The sequence below is a fragment of the Mesoplodon densirostris genome, chromosome 7, assembly GCF_025265405.1.
Source record: "Mesoplodon densirostris isolate mMesDen1 chromosome 7, mMesDen1 primary haplotype, whole genome shotgun sequence".
NCBI classification, from domain to species: Eukaryota; Metazoa; Chordata; class Mammalia; order Artiodactyla; family Ziphiidae; genus Mesoplodon; species Mesoplodon densirostris.
Window position 1 is genome coordinate 17,794,561 of NC_082667.1, and position 13,795 is coordinate 17,808,355.

Genomic DNA, 13,795 nt, shown 5'->3' on the forward strand with positions numbered 1-13,795 from the left:
TGCTTAATGTCTCTTTCTGATAGTTCATTGTTAGTGTATAAAAATGTGACTGATTTTTGTATATTGATATTCTATGCTGCAACTTCAGTGGATTCAGGACTGTCATAACAAAGTACCAACAACTGAGTGGCCCAGAACAATAGAAATTTATTATCTCACAGTTCTGTAGGCAGGAAGACAGATTAAGGTGCTGACAAGGCCATGCCCTCTCTGAAGGCACTAAGGAAGGACTTGTTTCCCCCCCACCAAAACAACATTTATTTTGAGATTTGAGAATAATGGGAAAATTAATTAGTAATGGGAATTGGACCCTCATCGGGGTCTTCTGGGAAATCAGAAGCACCACCCTCTTCTGCAGCTCTGTGCTTCTTTAGTTTAGCAGTCAATTCTTTCGCTGGATTGAAGATGCCATTGGTGTGCTGGTCACAGACATAGCAGCACGGGGTGGTGCAGACATGCTGCAGCGCACAGCTCTCGCAGAAATAATGCCTGCACTTGGTGACAACTGGGTTTTGGAAGGTCTGGTGACAGATGAAACACTTGAACGGTATTTCCTCCTCATTGCTTCCCACTTCATAGTTTTCATCCTCATGGACACCATAGCGACCCTCGTCAAGCTCACGTTCGATCTGCCAGCCATGTTTGTAATCTGAACGGTCATGGAGGAATTTGCAGCTGTCTCCAAAGCCGCAAAAGCCAGTCTCCTTGTAGTCCTTACAAATGTCGGGCTGGTAATCCCAGTGCACGGTGGCACGCAGATGCTCGGGAGCTCGGATGGGGCCTTTCCTCACCATCTTGGAGGAAGCATTGCCCATAGATGTATCCTTGGGCTTCATGTACTTCTGATAATTATTGATTCCCCGATAGATCTTGTCATCTTCCTTGTGCCTCAGCTCCTCCTGGATCTTCTGGCTGCGCTCAAAGATGGCTTGTGTGTCACGCTCCTTCTCTGTGTCTAGCTCGTAGACAGCAGTCGCACCCATATCCTCTGGCCCCACGGGTTTCCCTGAGCGAGTGGACTTATAGACCGCGCCGAGACTCTCGGGCTCGTTCTCCTCCTCCTGGCTACTCTGGTCACCGTAAGTTGCCTTCTGTTTACCACCGCCAGGGGTCTTCTGTATCATCGGATTGTGGGTCTCCCGCTTCCTTTCCCGGCTAACCACAGTGCTGCCTTCGTCACTGCTGCTGCTGTCGTCTCCGGACTCTTGGTGGCAGATCGGGCGCTTTCTGAGACCTGTAGCCCCTTTTCGCCCAGGCTTTTTGAAAAGAAAGGTGCACATCTGGTCTGTCATCTTTCCTGGAAAAAGTTGCTCTACCGTTTTAAGAGTCTCGGGCTCCCAAACGGCTGTGGCCTGCTGGGTGGCGCGGGGCTTCTTCACGTCACTGCACGTAGTGCGCTCCGCTGCGAGTGGGTGCAAAATCGGTTGCGGAAAAAGGAGTGTCCATGGACACTGCGGGAGCACGAGTGGCCGTAGTTCTTTGACTTGTGGTAGCATAACTCCAATGTTCACATGGCTTTATCCCTGTGTGTTTGTCTGTCTTTTCACATGGTGTTCTTTATATCAGGACAACAGTCATATTGAATTAGGGACCCATCCTACTCCAGTTTGATCTCATCTTAACTAATTACATCAGCAATGATCCCATTTCCAAATCAGGTCGCATTCAGAAGTAATGGGAGCTAGGGCTTCAACATATAAATTTGCGGGGTGGAGGTGGGCTCAATTCAACCCATAGCACATCTGTTAGAACACCTGTTACAACTTATTATTATTATGATTAGTTTATTTACATGTCTTTATTCCTTAACTCCTCTGCAGAATATAAATTCTTTCAGGGATTCCTCCTTAATCGTTAAAAAAAAAAAAAAAAATCCCAGTGCTTAGCACATTGCCTGATACCGAAGAAGGCAAATACTAGTTGTATGGCTATTTTAAGTGGTAGACTCTGATAATCTAAGGTCTGGGATTTTTATTCTCCCTTTATTATAATGACATCTAATATTTACCCCAAACTCTAGTTATTTGGTTGCCCCAAATAAGGTATTACTTATTTTTTTGTCAGGTAGTTGATACGGCTTTAATTAAATCTAATGGGACAATGTGATAGATTAAACCAGGCATTTCTTCATGCCATTTGGTGATCTGACCAAGGAAATCAGTCTTTAAAAATTCCTTAAGGCACTTTCATTTCATTTAATGATCAAATTAGAGATTGATGTATTTAACCTCAATATCTTCTGTATTCTGTTACCTGCTTTAATTTGAATTTAGAAGTGATCGAACACAGGAGGTCATTAGATGCATGACTGCACATTCCGGTTCTGTGAATTCATGTTCAAGTCTGATGCTCGAAAATCAGTTCACTGTAAGCTTTGGATGTGAGACTGTAGTATGTATTTATCTTTCCCTTATGGTTACCCATCATCTGACCCATTTCTTCTTATGTTTGGGGAATCTCCCTGTTCCCATTCTGAATCTTGTTGAGACGTTGAGATGCCTCCTACTACAGAAGCTGAAAATGCCCAGTCCTTACTTTCCTAGCCTTTACTGCAATTTAGGACTCTTGAGGAACTCTCTGGCTGCAGTGCTACAGGAAGATCAGAAACTGCAGTAATAATGGTGGCAGTCAGTGCTTGGTAATACAATACTGCGTTTGGTAGAAGAGCCAATGGTGTCTTCCCCAGACCAATGATGTGGCATGTTTTGTATGTTGCTTCTGGCTGCAGATCTTCAACAGGGCTGCTGTGTTGCAATGCACACCATACATGGCTGGCCTTGAACCTGGTTCTTCAATCATCCTGGTGAGTCTGAGACATATGCTACCCTTTGAATAAATTCCTGGCCCCTATCATTCCCAGTCAATGATAACGTCTTCAATTTTCAACTAAAAACCTTGACAAGTACAAGAATATTCATTATTTAACTGATGTACCTATAATTAAATATTAGATGTGTGGACCAAAATAAGTTGTTCAGTCTTATGTTTGTCATGAAGATTAGTCTTGTACATCAGCTTCTATGCTGGCTTTGATGGATACTTTTTTTGTTCATTTTCTAAGTCTCATTTATTTTTTATTTATTTATTTATTTATTTTTTTGCGGTATGCGGGCCTCTCACTGTTGTGGCCTCCCCCGTTGCGGAGCACAGGCTCCGGACGCGCAGGCTCCGGACGCGCAGGCTCAGCGGCCATGGCTCACGGGCCCAGCCGCTCCGCAGCATATGGGATCCTCCCAGACCGGGGCACGAACCCGTATCCCCTGCATCGGCAGGCGGACTCTCAACCACTTGCGCCACCAGGGAGGCCCAGTCTCATTTATTTTTCAATAAATATTTTTTGAGTGCCTGAGTGTTAGTTCCTATGGCTACCCTAACAAATTACCACAAACTTGGTGGCTTAAAGCAATATAAATGTATTCTCTTATATTTCTGGAAGCCGGAAGTCCAGAATCAGTTTCACTGGGCTAAAGTCAAGGTGTTGGCAGGTCTGGTTCCTTCTGGAAGCTCTAGAGATTGTGTTCCCTCGTCTTTTCTAGCTTCTGAAAGCTGCCTGCATTCCTTGGCTTGTGAGCTCTTCCTTGCATTATTCCAACTTCTTGCTTTTGATGTCACATTGCCTTCTCATATTCTGTAGTCAAATCTCCCCTTGCCTTCCTCTTATAGGGACATTTGTGATTATATTTAGGCCCCACCCATATATCCAGGATAATCTTCCCATCTCAAGATCCTTAACTTAATCACATCTTTGGAGTTGCTTTTGCCATTTAAGGTAACGTTCACAGCTTCCAGGGATTAGGACCTGGTTATCTTTGGGAGCTATTAGTCAGCCTAATACACTATGCTATGCACTACACATTGAGAATACAAGGTGAAAAAGATAAATGTTTCTTCTGCCCTTATGAGGTTAGTGGGATACACACATTTAAGTAAAAATTACAGAAATAATTCTACAAGTTTGCTTATGATAAGTACTCAAAGGAGAAATACAAGATGGGAGAATATAATGGACTGACCTGGCAGAGACTAGGGAGGTTATGGAAAATTTTTCTAAAAAATAATATTAGCTAGCACTATGTGCTAGCACTTTGCTCAGTGGGTTACATATATTCATTAATTTAATCTTCACCACTAATCTATGAGGCAGATACTTATACTATCTCAAGATTAATAAACTGAGACACAGATACTATAAATAGCCTGCTTAAGAGTCTGTGGCTACTAACTGGCAGGGGAAGAAACATTGAATGGTCCTTAAACGAAGTGGATTTCAGTTGTGTTGCCTGCCTACCCTTATTGTGTAAATTGTGTCCTGATTTTCTTTGGAGAAATTTCTGTTCCCTTATTGTACCCAAACACTCTGCCCTCCCCTAGTTAGGGGTGGGCACATGTCCCAACCTAGGGGTGACTCTCCAGCAAAACAAAACAAAACAAAAAGCTGAGGATGATATCTTTTCCAGAATAGACTGCCCATCATTTCCTACCATCTTAATTGCTTAGGCTTCCTTGGCTTCTGTTATTTTCCAGCTGTGTCTTTAAAGTAATTATTATTTTTTAAATTAATTTATTTATTTGGTTGCACCAGGTCTTAGTTGCGGCATGCAGGCTCCTTAGTTGCGGCTCTTGGGCTCCTTAGTTGCAGCTCGCCAGCTCCTTAGTTGCAGCATGCAAACTCTTAGTTTTGGCATGCATGTGGGATCTAGTTCCCTGATCAGGGATCAAACCCAGGCCCCTTGCATTGGGAGCGTGGGGTCTTATCCATTGCACCACCAGGGGAGTCCCAAAGTAATTATTTTTTTAATAGTCTTTGATTGTGTGATCTACCTCCTACCTTTCCAATAAATTCATTTCCTGCTTAAGTTTCTGCTGGTGTCTGTTGCTTACAACCAGAGCATTCTAAGAACAAGGAGGAATTAGGGAGGTGAAGATGAGAGGAGGCAAACAATTCCAAGGTTGAGGGTAGAGTGTGTACCTGAGGTGTTAAGCTACTTGTATTTCTAAAGCATTTTGAGAAAGCCATGTGGCTGGAGCTACTGTGGTAGAGAGTGGCATGAAGTGAAATTCAAAAGCTTTGCAGGGGCCAGATACACAAACACATGCCATGTGAGGATTTGGGGCTTTATCCTCAGAGTAATATTTTGTTATTGTCTTATTTCATTTTTGTTTTTTTAAAGCAAGACATTTATAACTAATGTATTTTGGCAGCTGGACTCAGTGAGGTACAAGCAGAAAGCAAATTTATTCTTTCTTATCACTTTCTGTTAAACTTGCTCCATTAAGTCATTTTTTCCTAGATTCAGGATGAAATCTTGGCTAGGGTGCATGAGTTTTCTGATTCCTCTTAGAATGAATAAATGTCTGTCTCTTTTAGGTTATGAAATGTAAGGTCCAGTCTAATATCAGAACTCCACATTTTCATCCAATTATAAAATTCTCTCATTACCTTAGCCAAGGCCTAAGGCAGGCTTCAAACCTGCTTTAAGGGAGGGGTGTGATCATCTGCTTTTCCACATAGCTTTTCTCTTCCCTCTCTTCTGCTGAATGTGCCACCTCTGGCTCCTCCAGGGTTGCAGGTAGAGGAAGGATGAGGTTATCCCTTTCCTGGGAGGTTTCTGTAATGTACCTGCAATTTCTTTGTTGCCCACAGTGCTTCTCTTTCTGGAGGTTAATGATCTCCCCTACCCCTCTACTTCCAAGCCCTGACCTCTGCCAGTTCACATTCAGCTTCTTTCTGCTGGGCTTACCTTCACCCCCAAGTGGTCCTTTTCCAGGAGACTCAGGGCTGGTGGAGACAGCAGGCAGCCTGCAGCAGGAGGCAGGTTCACTGTGTCACTAAACTCTAGGAGTGTAATCATTTTTCATACAGTCTCAACTACTCTCCACTCTGCCATTAGGCTGACCAAACTCTTGCTTTTAGATTTTTTCAGGCATGTTTCCCATAACTGTCTCTGTGTTATCCCAGATCCCAGGGGCCAGTGCCAAGCTCTCTAAATGCTTCTTCTGAAGCTCCCCCACGCTTGGAAATTGCCTGGGATTCACCAAAGTTTTCCTAATCACTCCTCAATTGGCCAATCAACTTCATCGGGCCTATTGCAAGCCTTGTTTTGGACCATCATCTTTGCAAACCTAGCCCCTTGTTCTACAGTGTGAGTGTAATTGACATCTATTATTCTTAGTTTGGAGGCTTCAGTCCAAACAGACAATAGGAAAAGTGTCATTTTAATATTCTCTTGCAAAGTGATATATATGATCAGATATTTATTATTCGCATAATTTTAATGAATATAGTCTCCAGTCACATTACTTCCCCAGCCCCCATATAAAACAAACAAAACACTGATCATTCTTATATTTAAAAATCAGAATATTTTCTAAATTGGACCAGATTTGAGTTCCTTTACCCTAGACAGTATTAAATTAGTCAAACAATTCCCTCCTCAGTATTCAGCAGGAAGTGAGGGGCCTTTTATCTCCTTTTGGTTTGAAAAAAACTCAACTAGCTGTCAAACACTTGAATGTGGACCAAACATTTAAACATTCAGTGAAAATTTGGATGTGTTTCATACAGCACTCAGCAAAGTAGAAAGCCCTCTGACCACTTTCAAAATAATCCAAGCAAATAGCAATTAGGGATATATTCTACGTCTTTTTGCTCACAGCTCACCAGGACATAATGTGAGCTCCCATGCATATTGGGAGGGAAACGGAAGGCACTTAGGTTGTTCCGTACTTTGATATGTGACTGGCAGGGTTGCAAATAATGTGCCTGCAAAAGAAAGTTGCTTCCCTTTCTGACTTACTTCACTCTGTATGACAGACTCTAGGTCCATCCACCGTATGCTAACACATATATATGGAATCTAAGAAAAAAAAAAAAGGTCATGAAGAACCTAGGGGTAAGACGGGAATAAAGACACAGACCTACTAGAGAACGGACTTAAGGATATGGGGAGGGGGAAGGGTAAGCTGTGACAAAGTGAGAGAGTGGCATGGACATATATACAGTACCAAACGTAAAATAGATAGCTAGTGGGAAGCAGCCGCATAGCACAGGGAGATCAGCTCGGTGCTTTGTCACCACCTAGAGGGGTGGGATAGGGAGGGCGGGAGGGAGGGAGACACAAGAGGATAGAATAGAATAGGGGGTTATGCTTTTCAAACAGCCTTCACTTTGCCTTCTGTGATGTAAGTATTATTATTCCCAATTTACATGTGAGCAAACTGAGATTCAAGAAAGATCACTGTCTCTCACAGATATAGGAGACAAACTTGTGGCTACCAAAGGGGAGAGGGAACGAGAGACAAATTAGGGGTATAGGTTTAACAGAAACTGTGTAAAATAGATAAGCAACAAGGTTATACTGAATAGCACAGGGAATTATAGCCATTATCTTGTAATAACCTATAATGGAGTATAATCTGCAAAAATACTGAATTGCTATGCAGTACACCTGAAATTAACATAATATTGTAAATCAACTATACTTCACTTAAAAAAAGATCACTGTCTTGACCCACATTACCCAGTAATTAAGAGCTTGAACTCATTTTTTTTTGTCTCCAGATTTAAGACTTTTCCCACTATCCCCTACTAATGAGGATAAGGTTTTATTTTTATTCTCCTTGATTACATGCTTTTAAGAAATGTGAGCATCAAAACAAACATTTGCTAGAGAAGTCTCAGAGGCTGCAGTCCTGTCAGTATTCAGCATTATCCTTTGGGGTAATTTTTCCAGTTCAGATGCACCCTCACTTGAATCATTTATGCTATATATATATTTTTTTTTAACATTGCAATAAAGCATTTATCAAGGAGTTATTAGAATTCTTCAGAGATTTTAGAATCCTTGGGAAACATTGCAAAACAAATATCCACAGGTTTGGAAATAGAAATTACAGTTAACCATTGTCAATGGAAAAAAAACACTATTTTTATATGTACCACTTATTATTATTATTATTATTATTATTTTCTAAGTAAGAAACTTTACATGATGGACAAGTTTCTTTTTTTAATTAGTATGGATGCTGAGGTAATAGTGTATGTTAAAATATGTTGGTTTTCTTTGGAAAACTCATGTATTGAAACATGGCTAGACTATTTATGAAATTGGCTTCTCTTTGAAAATGATAGTCTTTGCTCAAAGAAAATAAATATTTTTATTCATAGAATGTAGGCTATAGAGTAGAGGCAAGAGTATGGGCTTTGTTGTCAGACAGGCCTGAGTTCGAATACAGACTTCTCCTTACTGATGTCTTTGTGGTTTGAAGTAAATTGCTTGTCATCTCTTAGCCTCAGTTTCCTCATCTATAAAATGGGGGTAATGAGACTTGCATGATAATAAACCTAAAGCATATAGCACATAGAAATCCCTCAAAAATGTTAATTGATTTACATACCTCTTGTGGTAAAAATCTACTATCCATTAGGTAATATAATTACCTATTTTTATTATTATATGAGAGAGTGGGAAAGTACATTCACCTAGCTTGCAGAAAAGAAAAGCCTAGGTAGATGGGCTTTGGTAATGTTCATTCGCTTATTCATTTACTAATTCAGTCACACAGAGTAATTTCTCTAAAACACAAAACTTATTACTGGTTCCTCTACTTAAGACTGGTCAAAGGCTCCCTAGGCTCAGTCAGTTTCCTTATCTGAAAAAGGACAAAATAATAGTATTTAAGAGAGCAGTTGGGCACATTAAATGTGAATCTTAATGTATATGAAGCACGTATTGTCTGGCATGAAGTAACTACTCAGAAAACTGTTGAGTGGTGTAGTTATTTATTATTTATTTTTTTGGCCACGCCGTGTGGCACATGGGATCTTAGTTCCTTGACCAGGGATCTAACCTGCGCCCCCTGCAGTGGAAGTGCAGAGTCCTAATCACTGGACTGCCAGGGAACTCTGGTACAGTTATTTTTTATTAAAAAAAATAAAAACAATTATAAATATTTAAAAGTTATTTTTATTTTTTATCGTTACTGCAACCAAAGCGTTTTCATATACATTAGCCTCATTTGTGCTACACAGTAGTCCTATGTTATTTTTATTCTTCTTATTTTACAAATGAGAAGTAAACTGATTTGAACAGGTCACAAGGTTAGCAGGTCATCAGACTTCAAGTGGATGTTTTCCCTGCTACCATGGCTTCCTTTCTGATTCATGTACCTCTCAGGGACCCATCCCTGGGTCCCTGAAAATTCCATCTCTTGGGTAAATCTTTCTTTTTGAAAGACTCCTGCTGAAATGTCTACCAAAGTGGAGTTAGTTACCTGCTATACCTTATCACCTATGAACACGTCACAGCTTATTGTCAGAAGGGTTGGGTTGGGTTTTCAGGTGAGCTAGCTCATCCCTCACAGAGCAGAAGACACTCAGTCCTGGTTGCAGTAGAGGAGATAAAAGAAGATCCAGGAACTCTGGAATCCCACCCAGCAAAGGCAGGCTTGGGTGCAGTCTGCAGCAGGTGGGGAGGAGGGAGATTTCCCACGCTTACCTATAAAATTGAGAGAATAATGGTTGCTTTACAGGGCTGTTGTGAGGATAAATGAGGTAACAGTAATAGCTCACATTTATTAAGCAAATACCATGTACATGTATTACCTCAGTCCTCCCAACAACAGTTTGAGTGAGCTCTAGTGTTATCCCATTTCTCAGAAAACTGAGGCAAAGAGAGGTTATTCTCCTAGCTGGTTCTCTGCCAGCTAGGTGAATAAAGAGCCCAGCCTCTGTTTTCTGAGATAGCATATGGAAAACCCCTGACCAGAGGGGGATTAACTAGGAACTTGCCCTTTCAAGGCACTGAGTCTACTTTATATTCATAATTTTATAGCTTTTTTCTAAAAAAGGCCATCTGAAATCAGATAAGCTTCAAACGCGGGTCTGCCTGTGAGCCTAAGAGTAGTGGGTACTTAAAAGAAATGAGCTGTCTTCTCACCTAGATGGTGGAGTCTCAAAGCAGGAGAAAGATGATGAGGAGACAAAGTGTGACCTGGACCGCTGGCGAGGTGTGGTTGGGAGTGGGGGATATTAACCCCCTTCTTTTGCGGACCCTCTTCCTAACACAAGTTGTTACTCCCATCAAAGGGCTCCGTGAAAGCATGAACTGAAGATTCTCTTCCAAGCAGTGCCTTGGGGCTGCCTGAAGGCTCCGCTGAGTTTTGCTGATTTTCTGGAGCTCAATTTATAGCCAGCCAGTGAGTGGAGCTAAAGCTTCACAAGAAGCTGCTAGTCCAGCAGACCTGCTTGGGAATTCCTGCCTGACCGTTTCCTCCATGTGTGTCCAGCTCCTTCCTCACCTCCCATAAACAGTCCCGCTGAGAAGCTTATCTCAGCCCAGTGGAGCGGAGGGTCACACTTCCAGATAGCCTCTTTGTGTCACATACGGCCCACTCCTCCCCCACCTTGGTCTCCTTTCTCAGCCCTGGCCCCTGGCATTCTCAGGGCTAAATCCATTCAGTGTCTGCTGGGTTTTATTAAACTCCCTAGCCTGGAGAGAAATGGAGCTGAAAAGATCCTTTCTCTTGTTCTTGGAGTGAGCATACACAGGCATTTTAACTCCTTAAACTGAGCAGGTTGTTTAAACCAGTGGTTGCAAACTCAAATGCCTGGGGGGGGTTGCCAGGCAGGAAACATCCAGAGTGGTGAGCTGGGTGAAGACAATAGAGACGGGTAGGGACTATGGCTTTCTCAGCAGCTACCCAGCCCCAGTCGTTGTAGCCTGGTGGAAATGCAGGTTGAGGGTTGTCTGATTCTCTGATAGTCTAGGAGTAAGTGTAGAGCTGGATTTTGGGTGAAATTTCCCAATTTTTAAAACACTTTCTGAGTCAAACAAAATGCTTCTGTGGACTTGTTTAGCGTATGGGCTGCCGGTGTAAGAACGCTGATTTCAGCCATGAGGAGAAGTCCTGGCTTTGGCTACTTTTTCTTCACTTCTCGCTGCTGCTCTGCCCTATTTGATTTCAGTGCAAGTGGCTGTCAGCCAGGAGACCTTGCTGGGCTGAGGAAGAAGCTGTGTGGATCTTTCTCGGTGAAACCTGAGCACAGCGTTTGCTTGTTCTTTGATTCTGTCCATTCATTCATTCAATCATTATTCAACAAATACTGATGGGGTATTTTAGACTCATACTCTACTGTAGGGGTGCAGCAGTGAGCATGGCACTGCTTTCAAGGAACTCACAGTCTCAGAGGAGAAGTGAGCAAAACTGGTACTCTTAATAATTCAGCATGGTCTGGGCTTTAATAGCTGCCTATGAGACACATAAGAACATGGACGGCAGAATTCTAAGCTCTGCCTGAGGGAATGAGGAAAGAATCCTTGGAAGATGCAGGGAGGTGTGAAGGCGAAAGCAGGGCAGGACAGGGGCAATGGATCTGAAGGCTGACTGAACAGGTAGAGTAGGTATGGGGGGTTGGGAGGGCCTTCCCAATAAGGGGAAACAGGGTGAGCTGGGCTGAGTGGTGTGGTGGCACATAGTACACTGGGAAATATCAAGTGTTCAGTGTGTGTGGGGGTGCTGGTTTGGAGTGGCTGCAGAAGATGCTGGAAGGGTGGTCTGGGGCCAGGTTGGGAATGGTCCCATGAGAATCTTAAGGACTCTACCTGGTAATCTCTGGGGAGCTAGTGAAGTTGTATAAACAGGGAGTGCTGTGCCATATCTGTTTCAGAAAGATCATTCTGGTTCCAGTGAGAAGCATGATTTGGAAAGGCAGACCAGCGGAATTGTGGGCGTCATGGGATAGGATAAGAATTGGAGAAGGAGGAAGGTCAACATGTCAGGAGAGTGGTTCTCAGTCCTGGCTGCAACACCGATGGTTAAGCTCATCCCAGCCTAGGGAAATCAGAAGTTCTGGGTCCCAGCCGTGGGATTCAAAGCTCTCTGAGCGATTGGGTATCACTGAACTTGGAGAAGATTGCCGGGTGGGGGAAATGTCTCCGGGAGAGAGCAAGCTGAAGTTACTTGGGAATCCTTGTGTCTCAGATTGAGCCCTTATTCAGTCCAATAGCTCAATTTGACAGATGAGCAACTGAAGCCCTAAAGAGGCATTTGCTGTTACATTAGATAAAGAAACTTTAAAAAAAATTAAATAATTGATAAATACTTTGTGTAGGAAGGAGCCTGGGATTTGAATGGCTCTGTTTTAAATTCTGCCTGGGTTACTCATCAGCTATGATAAGCTGGACAAGTCATTGACCTCTCAGTCTTATTTTCTCATCTATAAAACGGAATTATTAATACTTGCCTTTGAAAGTCATGGTGAGGACCCATCATCGTAAAACATGTAGCACAGTCCTTGGTCCACAGTGGTAAAATGATGAATAAATGTTACTACTGTTCTGATGATTACAGTTACGAGAGATCAACTTCATGTGTCAGCTGTGGTTTCTGGACTACTGTGCTAAAAAGCCTCCAGGGATAGGATGGTCAGAAGCAAGGAGGGGGGGAGTGTCAGAAAGAATTCTTAAGGGAGCTTTGTTATGAGCAGAGATTAAATGGAAAAAGCAGATTAGATTTAAACTCCCTTCCATAACTGATCCCCTACACTTAGTTTTCTAAAGTGTGTGCTATTAGTCATTATTCTATGCTGCCTCCTCATGCACAATTGCTTCTCTTTCTTTGAGACATAATTTTAGTTTTGAAATAGTTTTAAGACTTACCAGAAGTTGCAAAAATGGTTATAGTTTCTGTGTACTTTTCACCCAGCTTCACCCTATGATAATATCTTGTATAACCATGGTTCTGCTTATTTATTTATTAATTTTTTTACAGAACTGTACTCATACTACTATTGTTTCTTACTCCTTTCTCAACATAATTGTCTGCTCACTTTCCTTTATCATAAATTCATGATAAACATATATTTCAATGTCTTGATGTTTCATCCTCTAATTTAAACAACTTTCTTACTGTTGGACGGGTGATGATATTCCAACCAATTACATAGGTCATTTCTGCTGTTTTGTCATAGTATTGCTGGTGAGCATCTTTGTGTATGAGGCTATTTTCATATTCAGGATTATTTCATTAGGATGGATTACTGAAGGTAGAATTGTTGGGTCAGAGAATCTGAATGGGTGAAAGTTTTGGGGTACATATTTATTGGTGGTTGCTGAAGAAGAGCTGCCTGAAATGAGCTCTCAGGGCTGCTGCTCCAGAAGCTGAGGGAGGGACTCCAGGAATGAGCTTGAACTGAAAAGGCTTTAAGTACGGGGGCAGTGAGTGACTGCAGCTGAAGCTTAGCAGGAACTGGAGCAGCAGATCCCTGCTGAGGCTGAAGCACGTGGCAGCCCCTCGACTCCTGGCTGAGAAGCCCAGAGCCCCTGAGGCTTTGCTGTTCTTGACTTGGCTGCCTGCTCAGTGCCATTGCTGAGACTGCCTCTCATCTCCTGTGCCCAAGCTCTGGGTTCTTTTTTCCTTACCCGTTTCAGGCCATTTCACTGAAACGTGAGTAAACGATTGATCACTCTAAAGCAAGGAACAAATGGACTTGCTGCGCAATCAGACCTCCTTCCAGTCAGCGCATATTTGGGCACCCGGTGGTGGGTACAAGGTCATCAGCGTACGAGGGTTGGGATTTTCTATGCGGTGACCGGCAGAACGATCCCAGTGATTTGTCTGGGCTGCAGTTAAAGGCTGAACAGGAGCACTCTCAGGGTAGGGACTGGAAGTTTCATCTGTTATCAACGGCTCAGAGTTCCCAGGCAGGAGGAGTGGGGCCCACCAGGAGCAAGTGCTGAGGTGGTGGAGAGCGTGAACTGAATTGATGGCTAAATTCCCTCCCACTGGCTAGAAC

General features: G+C 42.7%; 1 protein-coding gene and 1 pseudogene across 1 annotated transcript; one reads left to right on the forward strand and one right to left on the reverse strand.

The window, feature by feature from the left end:
* Positions 1 to 287: 287 nt before the first annotated feature.
* On the reverse strand, positions 288 to 1,307 carry LOC132494132 (E3 ubiquitin-protein ligase RNF113A-like). The gene has a single exon (XM_060105167.1). It carries the CDS (start codon positions 1,290 to 1,292, stop codon positions 288 to 290), a length of 1,005 nt encoding a protein of 334 aa, XP_059961150.1. The 5' UTR covers positions 1,293 to 1,307.
* A 997-nt stretch (positions 1,308 to 2,304) lies between these two features.
* The window catches only part of LOC132494133 (endoplasmic reticulum mannosyl-oligosaccharide 1,2-alpha-mannosidase-like), a 61,599-nt pseudogene continuing 50,108 nt past the window's right edge, over positions 2,305 to 13,795 (forward strand).